The sequence below is a fragment of the Zonotrichia albicollis genome, chromosome 7 (assembly GCF_047830755.1).
Source record: "Zonotrichia albicollis isolate bZonAlb1 chromosome 7, bZonAlb1.hap1, whole genome shotgun sequence".
NCBI lineage: Eukaryota > Metazoa > Chordata > Aves > Passeriformes > Passerellidae > Zonotrichia > Zonotrichia albicollis.
In genome coordinates this window covers 46,128,542-46,145,848 of record NC_133825.1, presented here as the reverse complement: position 1 = coordinate 46,145,848, position 17,307 = coordinate 46,128,542, and the positions used below count along the sequence as shown (strand labels likewise).

At 36.9% G+C, this 17,307-nt stretch overlaps 1 protein-coding gene across 6 annotated transcripts in view; it reads left to right on the top strand.

Moving 5' to 3' along the window:
• ATE1 (arginyltransferase 1) overlaps nucleotides 1–17,307 on the top strand; it is a 67,661-nt gene that overhangs the window by 16,936 nt on the left and 33,418 nt on the right. For all 6 annotated transcript variants that reach the window (XM_074545368.1, XM_074545364.1, XM_074545366.1 and 3 more), the window contains 3 exons: nucleotides 1,757–1,789; nucleotides 7,125–7,306; nucleotides 10,102–10,201. In XM_074545368.1, the coding sequence (XP_074401469.1) occupies nucleotides 1,757–1,789; nucleotides 7,125–7,306; nucleotides 10,102–10,201 (315 nt within the window). The remainder of the gene's footprint in view (nucleotides 1–1,756; nucleotides 1,790–7,124; nucleotides 7,307–10,101; nucleotides 10,202–17,307) is intronic.

The following is a 17,307-nucleotide window of genomic DNA, read 5'->3' as shown; positions in this document are numbered from 1 at the left end:
TTTACATAAATGTATAGATTAGTTTAAGAAAATTAAAATTATCTAACCTCTGAACTTCACCAGGTATCATCAAGTGAAATAATTTATAACAAGACTTGTTGGTTTTTTGTTGGTTTTTTTTTCCCTTAACGTTGTGATACAAATTCAGGTGCAGTTAAGAATTTTTTTCCAGCAGCTGTAACAGCAGAAGTTATTAAACTTCAAAAGTTCCCCTTCATACTCAGAGCCAAGGGACTGGGCAGCAGGGCCTGGAGAATTGATAAAACCATTTGAAAAGGGTTGTGGGCTCAGATTTCTCACCATAGGGTTTAGTTTGCACTCTACAGCTAAAGTTACAGATTCTGAACTATTGGGGGTCTTCTGACATGAAAATTAATTACACATGGTTTATTTTTTTTTTGAAACCTGCACTTTCTAAAACCACTGGCTGTAGGGATGGATGCACTCATAGTGTAGGAATTTGTAACTGTATTTTTACTTCAGGAAAATAACTCAGTGATTCAATATTCTAATTATATTTTTTTTTCTTTAAATATTATTGGTGTTTTTTCCCTTATCCACCAAACCAAAATAATTCTACAATTTAATTAAGATACCACAGTAATTTGTTCTTCCCAAACTCTGAGTAATTTAGAGTGATAGTGACTAGATCTGAAATGGTAAATTATAGGAAATGTACAATCCCCTGCCTTCACCATCACAATATAGAAATTCAGTGTTTGTCCATAATTTCTGTGTCCAGAGGTTTCCCATCAATCCATAGATCAGCAGGATGAGGCAGCAAAAATCTCAGAACTTAATGGAATTCTTGACAACCAAATCTTGACAACAGTCAGGTTTTTGTAGGTGTCCATATGTATTCTTTTTATCTAAATTTTAATTAAAAATTCCTATTTACTATTATTTGCAGTGTGGGAACTGCTGATTTATTAAATCACCCAGCCATTACAAAAGGGGGGATTAAACTGTGTATTAAAGCAGTTATTTAACAAGGGAATGTTTGGAGTTAAATACATACCAGAGCTCTGCAACCTCTTTAATGTGGACTCCACCAATAAGGAAGTGTTTGTATCAAATAAGTAAGTGATAGTAAGTGAATAAGTATTGTATTTTATTACTCTAAGAATCTTGGACAAGCTCCAGATCATTAAAACATTGCCTTTTTGGGTAATTATCAGCAGCACATCATTTTGTGTTGAGGCAAAAATCCAGGTTTGAAATGCTTGCACTTTCAGGAGGTTGGTTTTCTTTCTTTTCTTTGCCCTTCCTCTTCTTTAAAATTAAAATGAACTTGCTTTTAATTTTGAGTGTAAATTAATTAATTTCTGTTGAGAGATATGAGTGCCCCATGCTTTGGTGACAGGGGAGGTATCAGTGGAACAGTGGGAAAAGATTCCCTGTTGCAAGGAGTCCCTGGGGAGGTTAATGTGTAATTTAAAATAAAGGACACAGAAACAGACCTGTATTACAGGGGGATAATTCTCTCACATCACATTTTAAAAAACCATCTCCTGTTTTATAGAAAATAAAGTACTTTGCATAGTTAATTATTATATTTATTTGTACTTCTAAACAGACTGTGAGAGTTTAAGGGTTTAAATGAAATTTCCATAAACAAAATCTGATGATGCTTTTCAAATATATGTATTTGAAAGAGTATATTTAAATATTAATGTATCCTAATGCATTGCTGATGGTTTTCCTTTCTTTTTGTGCTTTGCATGTTCTTGGGCACTGCTGAACCCACTTGGTGCAGTTCACACGATTCCTCTGTGATTCCCCTCTGGAGGTATGTGTTCACTCAGGATGGGAGTTTGGAAATGAATGGATTTCATTTATTTTGTTTAATGAATGTATTAGTGTCCTCTGTGCTCTCTGTAGACAGCCAGCCATGGTTACAGGTGGTGGAGGTGGCTGGCACAGAATTCCTGCCTGGTAAGGAAGGCTCTGCTGTGCTTCCAAAGGAGCCTGAGGACTCTTTTGCTGGGCAATAAGCTCCCACTGAATTTCACAGCACTGCATTTAAAAATTGAAGCACAAAAGGCCGTGTCTTTCATGGTTTTTGATTTATTTCTGTAGAAGAAAAGAATGAATTACTAAATAACTTTCTAAACTTGTATTTGACTATAATCTGAGGTAGAAGCTGAGGAGAGATGCTGTTCTTTCATTTCAAGTGAGCAGACTGCCATGGAATCCTTGCAGTGTCTCTCTTGTTAGTCTCAAAGAGCTCAGGACGGCGTGACTGTAATGAAATTGTCAGGTTCTAGTAATTACCCTGGTAATGTGATCTGTGGCACTTTGAGTGAATCCATGTGTGCAGAGTTTGTTGCTTTTCTCTGCTGAGCCCACTGGCCTTTGCATTCCTGAAAGCTGAAGAGTAATAGAGCTCATTAGACTTTATAGGAAAAGGGCTTTTATCACCTCGTCAACTCGTGCAGCAGACTGCCATTATATTCTTAATTTTGTATGGCTACGTACATGTTGATGCACACTACCCTGCCTTCTTTATACCCATATTGTTTCTTACAGACACTTTTTATTGACATTTCCAAGCTTGAATTAAATTTTGTGTGGCACCACTACAGATGTCTTCAATTAGATGAAGTTAAATAAAAGGGGTTATGTATCAGAGGCCAAGGGATTCTTGAAATTCTTTATTCTGAAACAGTTGCCACAAGCAAATCTAGCAGTGTGTAGTCTGTTTACTCTTTTGAACAAAAATAATTTAAAGTAAAATTTAAACCTTACATGTTTTCAATTTGTAATTTTTGGAGTTTTTAATGTTATCATTAGCTGCAAATAGTATGAACACCCAAACTCTTCCCGTCTTTTTTATTTCCTCATTTTATTATCGAGTTTAGTTTCTGTTTTGGCTACAAGCTCTGGCAGAAAAGAGTGCTTTAAAGAAAAGATACAGTATAAAGCAGCAGAAAACAAGGCAGTTTTCTAGCAGTAAACAGCATAATGTAAAGTGAATTGTTTGAGGTGATTTTTTATTTATCCTTTGATTTTAGAGGCTGCATTTAACCATTTTAACTGCATTTTAGCAGTTCCCACAGGCAGATGTGGAATGGTGGTCATGGTTCAGCACAGGGGAACAGCCTGCAGGACTCTGTGGGCTGGGACTCTGCTCTTGCCAGGGTGGGAAATTCCTGGGAGAAAGTTCCAGGGGAAATCCAGATTGTTCAGAGTGATCCACCTTGGTTTTGGTGCTCAGTGAGCGAGGGGGATGTCAGGGACCAGTTGTGTCAGCATCACTGATGGTCATCTCATGTTTGCCCTGCCCAATTGCTCCATCTTGTCCTGAAATAGCAGCTGGAAGGAGCCTCAGCCCTTGGATGGACCATGGTGTTAGGCAGTTCAGGGATAATTTTGTTTTATTCTCTAATTGCTGCTTGGAATTTTTATTTTTCATCCTGACTGATGTTAAGCATTAAACTGACAATTTTCTAAAGCTGTTGTCAAAATCATCTCTTTGAGAGAGCTGCTGATTTATGCCCATTGTTTTGGGTGTGCCTATAGCAATATGCTTTCCAGCATGTGGAGGGGTTTATGAACATTTGGTATCTCCTCTGCCTTTTTGATCACTCAGTGTTACAGGATCTTTCTGGAGCTATTTACATTCAGTTCTTTTTTAACCATCCTGAATACTTCAAAATCCTCATCTTGCTTTGCTGAAGCATCATTCAGTCCTCACTGGAGAATGTGATAGATCCAGCAGGATGGAAAGTGATCTGGTTTCTGTTATGCAAATGATCATTTGTTCTCATTAACCATGCTGAGATGCTTTTGGATTCTGAAAAACTGAAAGATGTTTGTGAATCTCAATCTTTCCTCTTCAAAAAGCACATCAGCCTCTGATTTGCATTGTTTTGTTTATTGATATGTTTTAATTTTCAGGAGATCTAATAAGTGAGAGCATTACAAGCCTGTAATTCCCAGGATCATCTTCTTATAAAATTATTTTTGACTCAAATTTGATGCAGTGTAGCTCAAATTCTGGACTTTTCCTGTCAGGCACAGAATGTGGCTCTGTAAGGAGTGTCTTACCAATCCCTAATGAAAGTAGGAAAAGAAATGTGTTGCTAACCAAGACATAGAAATCCACCATATGGCAGGTTTGTGTGTGTGCCATTGGGAAAGGAACTGCTGGAATTAATCACTTTGCTTATTTGGCAAATAATTTCCACTGGAGCAGAGAACTCAAGGGTTTCCTGGCTTTTTTTTTTTTTCTTTGATAGCATAAGTTTAATATCTTCCTCTTCCCTCCATGCACAGCAGAGGGTAAAATGGAAAAGTAGAAAATAAGAAATTTCATGAAGCGTCCCAGAGAAAAATAATCATGCATTGTACAGGGAGGACACATTTTTGGTAAATAATAATAGTAATAGTAATAATAGTAATAGTAGTAGTAGTAGTAATAATAATAATAATAATACCAATAACATACCAATAATAATAATTATATAATAATACAAATAATAATTATAATACATATGTTTTTAATAATTACTATAATAAGCAAAATACCCGTTAATATTAAAGTAAAAGAACGACCAATGTGCTTTGAGGAAATTCTAGTGCTCTCACCATCATTGAAGTTCAATTAGAAGCAGTTACTACACTGAGGTACTAATTGGGCAATATATAATGCCAGTTCTGTTAAATATTTAAATTTCAATAATGGGTTATAAAATGTGAGCAATCAAATGTGTTCATGGAATCATTAGCTAGCGGGATATGAAGACAGAATGAACATGGAATATGTTGTATTTTAATCTGCATGACTGTATGAACATTGGAGAGAACATTGTGGCTTCCATTTTGTCCTGGATTTTTTCAATATCATCAGATTCTAATAATTAATTATATTGAAGTAGGACTATAAACTGTTAATTTTAAATACTTTGGCCCTTCTGGATTGATTCCAGGGCTGGTGTATAAGTTTGGGTAGATAAGATAAGCCCTTTCTGGTGGGGCTTGCTCCCCTGACGTCACTGGTGTATTTTCCATCACCCTGGACAGACGCAGTCCCAGTGGAGATGTCAGTGGTGTGAAATCCTGAAGCCTGCTTCAGGAAAATGTTTCCTATTCTAGACCTGGTTCAGGTCAAATTGCCTGGATGGTGCACAGGAAATCGAGTTAAAGGAGCCAAGTATTCATCGAGGAATGGGAGCAAATGGAATACTGACAAGCATTACAAAGGATTACATTGTATGAGAATTTTTGAAGGTGGAGGGAAACCTTACTCTTTTTAAAATGTGATTTGCTTAATGTAACAGAGATCCCTGTCTGTTTTGCCTGAAATCTGTGCTGTGCTCATTATGTTTGTTCCAGAACACAGACTCTCTATGTTCATGACATTTCACTGTAATTGCATTAGTGAAATAACTGCAGATTGTGCTTTACCAAAAGTTTTAACTGATGTTAATGCTCAGTTTGCAGAGGTCCAGTGACCAAATCCATGTGCTGCTCTTTGGAGCTTTGGGGTCACACACAGACATTTGTTTAAGTTCAGAATACTTTGCTTTAGTGAAAATCTTTTCCATGGTGGCTTAGACTATCTTCTTTAACATTCATTAAATCCTATATGATGATTTTTTGACTAAGAAAGAAAATCTGTTTTAACTGAAACTTATTTAAGCAAGTCTGTGTTCTATTACCAGCCACATCTCCCTGTGGCTTTGAGATGTTTCATTTTTCTGTCACTGACTGCACTCTGAGAAGGGAACTTAACCTGTGCTGAGAAATCCTTAGAGAACATCTTTTGCCTGAAAATGTTACCACTGACCATGTGATTTCATTTGGCTCTGCTGAAAAGCTGATGCTACTGAATGAAACCATAACTGCTGGATAAGTGGGCTTTTTACCTGAACAAGAAAAGCTGAGTTTAATGTGCTATATCTGGGTTTAATGTTCTCACATACTGCAGATGGAGCTCTCAAATGTTTTCATCATTTCACTTTTAGAGTATTCATAGCTCCACACTTAGCTGGATGGTATATAACTATATAAAAATTCAAACATATTGTTATGTGGCCTTTATTTTGGGGCTTGCTGGTTGGGTAAAGCAGTTGAAATGATTTTTGCTCACGTGATTGATTTCTTTTGACACATGTGGTACCAATTAGAGTAACTTCTTCTGCCTATCATCTCTTCAATCAGGGCTACTGTATCAAAATACTTGATTAAACCCACCTTCAGCTGATGTAATGCAAAACAGTTGGAAATAGCAGGCAATATTTTCAGATTTATTGAGTGAGAAGCAGCTTTCTGAAGACCTGGCAATGCAGTGAAAAACATGACTAGATGGATAATTAAGTTGAGCACAGTGGAATTCAGGATTAAAGTAAACTTGACGTGGGAGAAAATGGCATGCCAGAGTTGCTTGTGTAATACAGTTTAAATTAGGGAGATCATTTTCTTCTTAACTTCAAGCATCAGTTTCTGGCTCGAGGTGCTTTACCCCATCCAGAGTCAAACTTCAGTGCACATCCAAAACCACAGCACACAACAATAGCAGTCCCTTGGTGCTCTTGCAGGATTTGCTCTGATGTGGGCTGACAGAGAAGAGGTTCCACAGATTTTGTTGCCACACAGTTTCAGATTCTTGGATAAAAAGTGTTTTGTTATAGAGAGTAAACATCTCATAAAGAGTGGGCCGCTCAGGTTTTTTTATAAATGGTCATCTGAAATAAATTCAATTGCCACTCTGAGGAAATCAATTTCTATGCTGAAAGTGTTTCCAGTGCTTGGGGACATGGAGAACTTGGAGGTCCTTGCTGTGACAGGGACTGTTGGAAGCACCAAGTTTGCATGTAATAATTCATTAATAACTTAAAGAAGCACATTGGTTTGTCCTGTCAGTAGCACAAGTGCTGGATGGCAGAGGCTATTTCAGATTCATGTTGGGATGTGTGATATGTGGGTTATACCCACTGTGACAACAGCAAAGGGCACAAAAGTTCCAGTAATAACATTGTTTTCCCTGCCTTTCAAATGCCTTTTTTCCTTTTTTTTTCTAAATACTAGTGGCCAGCAAAAATTTTTACAGTATTTACTTAGGTGTTGAAATTCTCTTTAGGATTGTTTTCATACTAAATTAACCCCTCTCTTGTCCTTAGGCAGAGCATGCCCCAAACGGACCAGAGTGTGGCTATGGCTCCTTCCACCAGCAGTACTGGCTGGATGGGAAGATCATTGCTGTTGGTGTCATTGATATCCTGCCCTACTGTGTGTCCTCAGTCTATCTGTACTATGACCCAGACTTCTCTTTCTTATCTTTGGGAGTCTACTCTGCATTACGGTAAGAGAACGTTTTCCTTATCTGGATGGAATTAATACTTGTTTCTAAACTTGGAGTTTTATTTTTAGTCTAAATATATACTAGCAACGCTACCTTTAGCAAAATAGTTGTGGGGTTGGTTGCCTTCCAGGTAAATTTTTAATTGTCATCCTTGACTAGGGATGTAACTTTCTAGTTAGCTAAATACTTTTACAGGTTAAGAAAACACACAGAAACGAAATGCCTCATTTTTATTGCCACTGAAAATAATTTAATATTGCTTAGTTTCAGCAGGAAAAGCCCTTTTTTTTGTCCGAACAGAAATAATTTTTCCTTTGATGTTTTTCTAAGCTCAGTTACCAAATGAAATTAATCACTTTTATAGTTTTATGCACATAGAGATCATAAATAACAGAGTACCTTAAAAGTATTGTGTACTGAATTAGTGCTCTCCTGCTGTACTAGCACTATGTATATTTTTCAGGTATGTTAATCTCATTATCTTTCTCTTCAGAAAGCCTGATGGAGAGAGCAATTCTGTGAATTTTAAAGCCTTAAATTAACTATCCAGCATGGTCTTGCAAAACAGTAGGAACTGTGGGTATTGCTTTTCACTGTGAACAAAACTTGCATGTGAAATTGCAAGTTACTGCTTTTCTTCCATGGGCAATTTTATGCTCCCATTGTTACTATAAGTGAAAAATATCCACCCTAAATTCGTGGAAATACTTGTGTAACTCTATTTTTCCCTTACCTTTTTTTGCTTCTGTGTTTATATGAAAGAAGTTGGCCACAGACAAATGTGGTGTTCTCATGAGCAGCTGGGTTTGAGCCTCGTGCCAGACACATCTGTGCACAAGTCTGAGTGTGAGAAGCTGTAGCATGAATCTTTTCTCCTGTGGGGGTTTGCACTGCACAATGTCAGGTGCAAAAGGAGCCCTGGAATTGGGAGATGCAGCTTTCCCCTTTCTCCAAGTGCTCCTTCTCAGCTCTGGTTCAGTGTCACCCTGCAGGGTGGGTAAATGGCACATTTCAGCTATGCTAAGCACAAACAGCACTTCAAGGAAACTTCTTACCACTATTAGTTCATAAACCTCGTCTGTAATTAATAAACCATGTGCAATTTAATATCTCAAAGGTCTAATCTGAATTTGATTGGATTTTGATTAGGACCTGATAATTGTATAGAATTAATCAGAATTAACAAATGTGGAAAAACATTAGAACTCCTATGACTTAGAATTGATGTTTTTTTCTCCTAATGGTTTAGATTTTTAGAACTATTCCATTACAAATGATAGATACTTGAAATTAGACTAATATTTTCCTTGCATGAAATACTAAGTCCTCCTAAGAATTATTTTTTAGCATTTGTAATATCACATTACTTTATGTAATAATAAACTGACATAATCCATGCTTATGAATTCCTTAAATGATTTTAAATTTTTTACATAATAAATTTAAAACTTTGTAGCTGCACCATGAGTGCATGGCTCAGCTTGTGAAAAAGCAGCTTGTAAATTCTGCAGCATTTAAGGCAATAAAAATGAGTTCCCAACAGTCCTGGAGGGAGCCAACCTCGTTCTTCTTTCAAAAAGGGGAAGAAAAAGGTTGAGTCAGGGAGGACTTAGGAAGTTGCAAAGGAATCTGATACCTTCAAAGCTGTTGCCAATTTTACTCCAAGGAGGTTGGACTGCATTGCTGTCACTTCCACTTCACGGCACTCTGAGAATTGTTGCTGCTGAGTTGTAGAAAGGATGGGATTTGAGCATCATTGGAAATATGTAGGCATGTAAGTGGAGAGCAAGGGGAGAAGCAACTGCTTGGAAATGCCAGTCTTGCCACAGGAAAAAAAATATCAAGAAATACTGAGTCATGCTAATTTAATTTTAAGGGATAAATTGCCTCCAGTGTTTGTAGATGCTTCCTATATGAATGTACTCATGTCTTGGATCAGAGAATAGTTTGTGTTGGAAGAGACCTTTTAAAGATCATCTATTCCAGCTCCCCTGCAGTGAGCAGGGACATCTTCTTATCCCTTTGACACACCAAGTAAAACCAGCATCCATTTTTTATCCAGTTTGTTACAGGAGTGATCTGCACAGATAGAAATGCTGCAAAAATGATCATTTCTAGAGGAAGCACTGGCTGAGTCTTTGTGGTAACAGTGCTTTCCTTGTGCCAGTAAAATAAAAAGCAAACTTGTTTTTTGTAATACATTGATTTTTTTTTCAGGATAAATGAGACAATCATACTAACAAACATGGGATGGGTAAAAATACCTTTTGTTGCATAAAGATGGTTTTACATGCAAATTGCTGGAGCATAAATGATAGAACAAACAAGAGACTTATCCTTGAAGCTCATTTTTCAAAAAAAGCTCTGATGCTTTCCTGAGCCATGTTAACCAGTAGAATTCCAGAATACCAGTAGGTTTCTGTAGAATTCCAGTGTACACAAATATTGACAAGAAACATATTAAGAAAAGGGTCTTGGTAATTTCTATTTAGATTTCAAATCAGACAGTTGGCAGACTAAAACACAAAAATGAAAGTATTTTTAAGGCTGACATGGTGTTGTGCATTTTGATGATTTGTTTGTTAGGTTTCCAAGTAATAATTTTCAGTTTATTATGTTTGGGATTTTTAAAAACATTAGTTTGGAGTTTATGATGCTAATTTTTATTTTATAGAAGTCTAGTCCTTTTATAAGTCCTAGATTAAGAGACAGCTGTAAAATATTTCAATATGAAGAGGTAAAATGCCTTTAAGAATTGTATTCAAATGTAATTAGTCTTTTCTTTCCCCTCACAGGGAAATTGCTTTTACCAGACAGCTTTGTGTAAAAGCTCCTGATCTCTGTTTTTATTATATGGGTTTCTACATTCATTCATGCCCCAAAATGAGATACAAGGTAAAGTGTGTTTTCACTTATTTCCTTTGTGTGCTGTTATTCAAAGCTTTTGACAGTGTTCCTAGTAATATAATATTTTGTAATTGTCATTTTGCATTTTAATGTAGACTTTATATGGTTAAATTTGAATGCTGGTTATTATTTAACTTGACTTAGGGATTTTTTTGCCCAATTTAGTTGCATGTGCTATTTATTACATCTTGGCTTAAGAGAGGTTTTCAAGGCTGTCAGATAATGTTTGTCAGTTGGTTACCTGGCTATCTCATGTTTACAGGGTCTCTTTCAGTACACTAAAATTCTCCCTTTTTGAGGCTGGCATATTTGTACCTGTTGCTTAGTGACTCCAGGCAGTGATAAGATGTTTTCTTGGGCTTGGCTGGGTTTTACTCTTTATTTTTTGTTAGAGTTTTGCCCATGAAACCAGTGAGAAGTTTGGTGAGCAGAGATTTTGAGGCAGAGCAGATTTTGAGGAGAGGATCAGGAAAACCCAAGAACATTTACAGAAACCACTCTGGCTGCCTTGTAACCCCTGGTGGCTTCACATTTATTCAGACCTCAGTTCCTAAGAGTGTCTCTCTTGTGGTTTTAGATCTTGGGAATGTGGTACCTTTTCTCTTTAAATGCATCATTGGTTTTGGATATTAATATGATACAATTTCAGAGTACCAAACATTGACAGCAATTTGCTGAATACTTACACATAACCATTTTTATCTGTTAATAATCTGGAAAGTTAAAAAGTTCACAAAATCTAGAGAAAGAGGCAAAGTGTTTTTGTTTCCTTTTTTTCCCCTCTCAGAATGTGTTAAAAATCTGCAGTGTTTTCAAATGGCCAAAAATTGTGAGTTTCATTAAAGTGATGGTTGTGAAGGAATTTTATTTTGATTATGGCCTGCACTACAGGTGACCATGAGAATTGTTTTCTGAAAATAGGAAATCCCTGTTGTTTTGGTAGATGATGTACTTGTGTGTATGTGTCCCCTTTGCCAATTTGAATTTTTATGTCCATCTGCTGGCCAAACAAAGAGAATATTAATTCTGATGGAAAAAGATGGATGAGTTGGAAAAATCTGCCCTCTCTCTTCTGAATCATCTTAGAGGCTGTCACATCACCAGCTTGAACTAAAGGTTTTGATTACTTCCTCTACTCTTTGGAGATATTTAGAAGTTTGGGGTGATTTGTTTATGTTGAGAGACTGCAATTTAACATCACTTATCTCTTCTACAACCTGCATGGTGCAAGACTTGTAAAATGAGTGGATGTTTTTTACCAGGGCACTTAAAAAACAAATCTGGCAACAATAGCAAAAAAACTCCAAAAATCCCATTTCTGAAAGATGTCACGGTTAAGAAACTTTTGGGTTCAGCTGCTTATAGTGCTTTGCTAAATAAATGAACTTTGTGTACATAGATTAATGAAGCTCATACCTCAGGCACTGCATTAAAGGAACCACTCTACATTTGTATTATTTATTACAATGTTTTGTTGAGTCTGTGCTGCAAATTGAAAATGATTGCATCAAGAATGCAACACTCCCACAATGCTTCTAGATTTCATTCTTACATATTGGAAATTGATTAAATTGTAGTGGGAGTATTTTTACTTTTTATTTCCTTCACAAAAGCTCCTTTTCTTCCCTTGCTTAGAATTAATGACTATTTGATATGACTGTGATTTGGTAGGATATACATTTTAGTCTTCCAGAAACCTGGACAAGTCAATGTGTTGGGTAATTAAAGCTGGAGCAGGGACTGGGGAGGATAAGAAGAAAAGCCTGTACCTGTGTGATTAAAACACACAAAATGCTCTCCGCTGGGACAGCAGTAATCCAATAAATGAATTGCAAGGGCCTTTCTTCTATTTTATATTTCCTTTCCTGGATGCATTTGTTTGAGAAGTAGACAAAAGTAATGAAATTGAAAATCAGGTTGACATTAATTCTGTAGTTCCACTTTTCCCTTACTGAAACAGAACACCAGAACCAAATTATCAGGCTGAGCCCTGAAATGCATCTGGATAATGCTGCTGCTCCTGTAAGTGATTGGGAGTGGTGAGGTAGGGTGGGGAAGTTCTGACTTTGCAGATTAAGTAATTTCAGTAATGCCTGGCTGACTTGGAGGCATTTCATGTTAAAGACTTTGCTTTATTGCAGTTTAATAGAGAATTTAGAGGCTCCCTTCCTTTAATGATACTGCGGTGGAGGAGTGACAGGCTGTGAGTGACTGATGTTAAACTGGTGTCAGGTAAAGAAAGAGAAGGAGCTGGAAAGCCATTCACTGGGTTTCTAGCCTTTTTCTTGTAATTTTGTTTGCAAATTCTTTGTTTTGGGACCTTCAGAGAGGGAGGCTGACCACAGGAACAATTCTCTGTATGAGAAGTGTCTTATGTGAACACAGAATTTATTTACAGTGAAGGCAAAGATTTGGGGGATATTATTGGGGTCAGTGTGTGACCATTTCATCTGCAGGGTTCTCTTCCCACAACTGGTACAATTTGGTGTATAAATGGGGTGTAATCCAGTGGAAGATTGGAGGCCTGAAAATTCTGCAAGCAGATCCCAGAGCTGGGGTTCCTCTGGCCCAGTGACAGAGTTGGAGAGTTCTGGATTCTCAGGCAGGAAGATGAATAGTTAGAGTATCAACTAACCCATGGATCAGACATAATTACAGAGGTTTTTAAAATAAAGCTCCCTTTTGACTCACTGTTCCCATTCCTTTTGTTCCCCAGCAGCCAACATTGATTGCAATGTGATTTTGGAACAGTGGATTCCCTGTGAAATTTCTTTTAAGATAGGGGAAGGGATTGCATTGCAAAATTAGGATATCTTTGAGTTCCCAGCCCCTCTCTGCTTTGTTCCCATGTATGGGTTAATATTTACAAACTAGTAAAATAAAATCTACATTAAATTGAGACAAAAAGATTCCTGTAGTCCTGTTATGTTAATATGGAAAAATCCAGTGAAAAACCTTAAGCAATGGCTTTGTTCCATTTTTTTCTGTGTAGGTTAGGGTAATACAAGATTTAAATGGTTCTCTGAAGAAATTCACAACCTTGTGGGAAACCTTCTCAGGCTCTGTTAGATGTGGTGGTTCTCACATTGGAAAATAGGCTCCTGGAAAATTTTCCAAGAGTCATAAGATGCAAAGTCTTTTTCCTAATGCATTTTGGAGTGTGTGATGAAGTTTTAAGCATAAAGTATTTTACTTGAAAATGAGGTTGGTCTCAGGGTTGCTTCTCATGTGTTTAAGTCCTGTCTGTGTGGTTGTTAATGTTTTCAGTTAAATGCAATAATTTGCAAGTACATTTATGGAATTGCACAAATAAAAGAAGCACCTTTAGCAAACAGCCATGTCAGAGAAATGCTTAAGAGGACCTTGGATTTTCTTCCTGGATTGATATTCTGTTTTATCCTGCATCCTTCAAGTAAAAAATGTCACTCAGTGGCTCTATGTTACTAAATTCACATTTTCCAATCACTTCTGAACTCTTTAAGGTCCTTTCTGTTCTTTCCATTGCAGTCCTGTCACACTGATTTGAGTCTCATGGTGGGTGATGTGAAATGGATTTTGAGGTTGTGTTTCTGATATAAATAATAAGTGTATTTGCTGCCTTGCATTAGCCATTTGGCCTCGGCTGACCTTAAATCCCTTTCTCCTCTAAGTTCTTGTGCTGGGAATGATTTGGTGGCATTTTCTATGTGAGTTTCCTTAGTTCTGGATTTTGTGAGGCCTTTTCAGTGTTAGGATATGCATAGATGTTGTGAATGTAGTGCATTTTCCCTTTAAATCATTGCTTTTGGATGATACAATTTCATAGTACTGAACATAGATAGCAATTTGCTGAACACTTACACCTGACCATTTTTATCTGTGAATAATGTGGAAAAATATAAAGATAGAAAGTTGGAGCACAGATCATTCCTTGTTTTTGGGTCAAGGATGTGCTTCCCCTGGAGGCCACCCCACTGGTGCTGGTAAATAACTCTCAGAGCACTTGGAAGTGCACAGCAGATTTAATGTCTTTGTGCTCTGTTATCTCTGTGTGCCATTTTAAGGCCATTCTATGATGTGAAGAGGTGTTTTGACTGAAACCTTTATCCAGACTTGTATGCAGGCCAAAGTAAATGGAATTATTTCAAACAGTCTCCTTTGGTATCAAGTCATGGCCAGACTTCAGATAGATGGAATACTAGAAAGGGCTCTGAAATGTCAGAAAAGAAACAAAAGGCTGATTCAACTGTGATTAATCATTCTTAAACTAAATACCTCAGACTGATTGTGGTTGTGAGTGGTGCCCCTGGAATTTTATGGCGCTTGAGAGCCAATTTCTTTGGCTGCTTTCAGGAATTTCAGCATCACTCCTCGTGCAGCAGTGAAATGCATCCAGGGGTGTCCTGCATGTCCACATCCACAGCAGCCTGCCTCATCTTCCCTTGCCCAGACTCTTTCACCATGTCTCACTATGGAATTTAGTTCATGTTTTCAGTAAGCTCAGATTTGCTGTGCAAAGTGAAATTTGTGAGGGAAGGAGATTTAATGTGATCCTCTGGGATTTTCGGGGGTGTAAGCACATGCTTGTTATGGTTCTGCCAGTGACCAGCAAAAAGCTTTGCTAAATGTGTCATTAGTTCCACACAAAAAGAGCTGGTGCTTTCATACCTTCAAGTGTCATATTTTTCTTCTTTATTATTCTTATTATCATCATTATTTTTTTTATGCTTTATTATTTTATTCTTTTTAGTCTCTTTTTCTCACTGGTCTTATTATTTACCTTAAAATAGAAAAATATGATTAGCTGGGAGTAGTTTGGAGGACTGGAGTTGCCCTGAAACTACTTGCTTTTCCAGGATTAATTTTATAAGTTTGTAGGAATAAATCTACATTGCAATTAGCACAAAACAACTTTTGATGTAAACAGGTCATAAAGAGTCAACTAAATATCCTGATGAGTCAGTGCTTGGTATAGAGTGCCAAGTTGTTGCTTGCAGCACCATTTGATAATAAAGAAGTGAAGTATCTGCATTATAAAACCATTATTTAAGAAAGCAATAAAAGTTTTGGCAACACAGTGGTTTTGGTTTTTTTGGCAGGATCATTAAAAACAAACAGCAAATAATAAAGACAAAAATATATAGTAGTAAAGTGCTGAGAATGATGAGCTGCACAAGTGAGGAAGTAATCCCTCCTTTTGTGTGTCTTATTAACACCATTTTTATCCTCCTCCTGCCTTCCTTCCTTCTGTTTTCTCCCTGGAGTTCCCTGGGATCCTCCTCTACATCAGCAGCTAAAATTGAACATTGATTTCTTCAGAGCTCTGGCCTTACCCAGCTGCTCCTTCTGAAGGGCTGGGTTAGTGCCTGAGGAGAGATTCCTCTGAATCCTGCTGAAATTTGGGCATTAAAACCCAAAGGGATTTTGAGAAAAGTCTTTTAGAGTGACCAAGGCTTCCAAAAGGATTTTGCATGATTGACTTGATGAACATGTGCTAAATGTGAAAATCAAGCTTCTTTAATGTTCCTTCAAGGTTTAGCTGGTGCAAAAAGTCCTTATCTCTCTACGTGTATTTTATCACATGTGTTTGACTAGGAGGTATGTCTGGTTTTTGGATGTCAGAAGGCAGGTGCTCTTTTCAGGATTGCAGAGTCCCTTAAAATCTTTTTTCTTTTCATTTCTTCCTTCCATAAAAGCTTTTTCCTTTCACCTTTGCTTATCTAAAAGCCTACACCAAATAAATGGAACTTAGCATGTTGGAATAAACAACTATGAGAATGTGACACAGAATAAAAATACCATGAGTGAAAAATTATTAATTCTTTGGTTGTTCTAGTGATTAATATTTAAAGTCTTTTCTCCTTTACTTTTAACAGCTTCTTACAAAGTGTTTGAGGTTCGTTTTTTTCTTTAAGACACTTGTAGAGGGGTTGTGAAAACCACATTATTTTGAGCATCAGCAAGCAGAAATAAAGAGATTCTCCATTCTGGATAGCAACAGCCATAAGTGAATGCTGACAGGGGATTTCTACTGAAAATGTAATTATGTAAAGCAGAATATCAGTGTCTGTGTATATTTCCATGTTTTCATAGTAGGTAAAGATAATGAATGCAATTACTCAATTGCCTCTTTATTTTTTTTCCTAAGCTGTTGTTTTTTACTGTGTATAATTGGTAAATTATTACAGTTGTTCCTCAGTCCAGGTGCTGAGGCTGTGCTGAATTTTACACAGCATTTTTCTGCAATTCCATTTTTCTTCTAGAAACAGACACAGACCGCAGCTGTGTCTTTTTGCTTAACTTTATTCTTTACTTTTTTTATCAGTCTGAACTCCCTTGGGAGAAAAGTGACCACGTCCCTGGGGATTTATTTTTCTAATCTTAGAAATGTTTATATTCCTTGTGTTAGAAATCCATGTTTCTTTTTATTTGTTTCTGGAGTTTAAGATGAAGTTTGTAGCAGAAGTGAAGTGAAAGGAACATGGATGTTCATGTTGGAGTATTATTTCTAGGTTTTTATCAGGGCAGATGATGTTTGTTCTGTAGGTCTCAGCTGACCTCTGACATCAACAAGTCTCTTTCTCGTTATTGCACCTTGAGAAAATAAACTTGGTTTGGATCAAGTTATTTTCATGTGGTCCATAAAAAACCCAACCATATTCTGTATGTTCAGGACTCCCAGTTCAAATGTTGTGAAGAAAAAACAGAAATGTGATGAATGTGGCATTAACTACCTACATTTGCACAGCAGGGATGTGCTCTACACCTTTTACTTGTTACAGGAATTTTGTTAATTTGGGACAACTTCACTAAAATTTTTTTCTTAATAACTGTGATTTTGCTAATTTGTGTAAGATGTAAGTGAGCTAAAATCCTACCTTAAAAACCCAGGAGTAAGAGGCACAGTTTGTTAAATTGTTGGTCAGTTCTGTGCTTGTGGATGTTTTCAGATTTACTAGAGGTAGCTTCCCTGTCTCTGTCCAAGGGAGCTGCTAAGAAGATTTATTCAGGATCATGTAAATAAACCTGAGACAAACCATCCTCTGAGTGATGGTAGCTGGTGGGAATTCATCATGTCTAATTCATGACTCAGCACAGTCATAAATTCCCTGCTC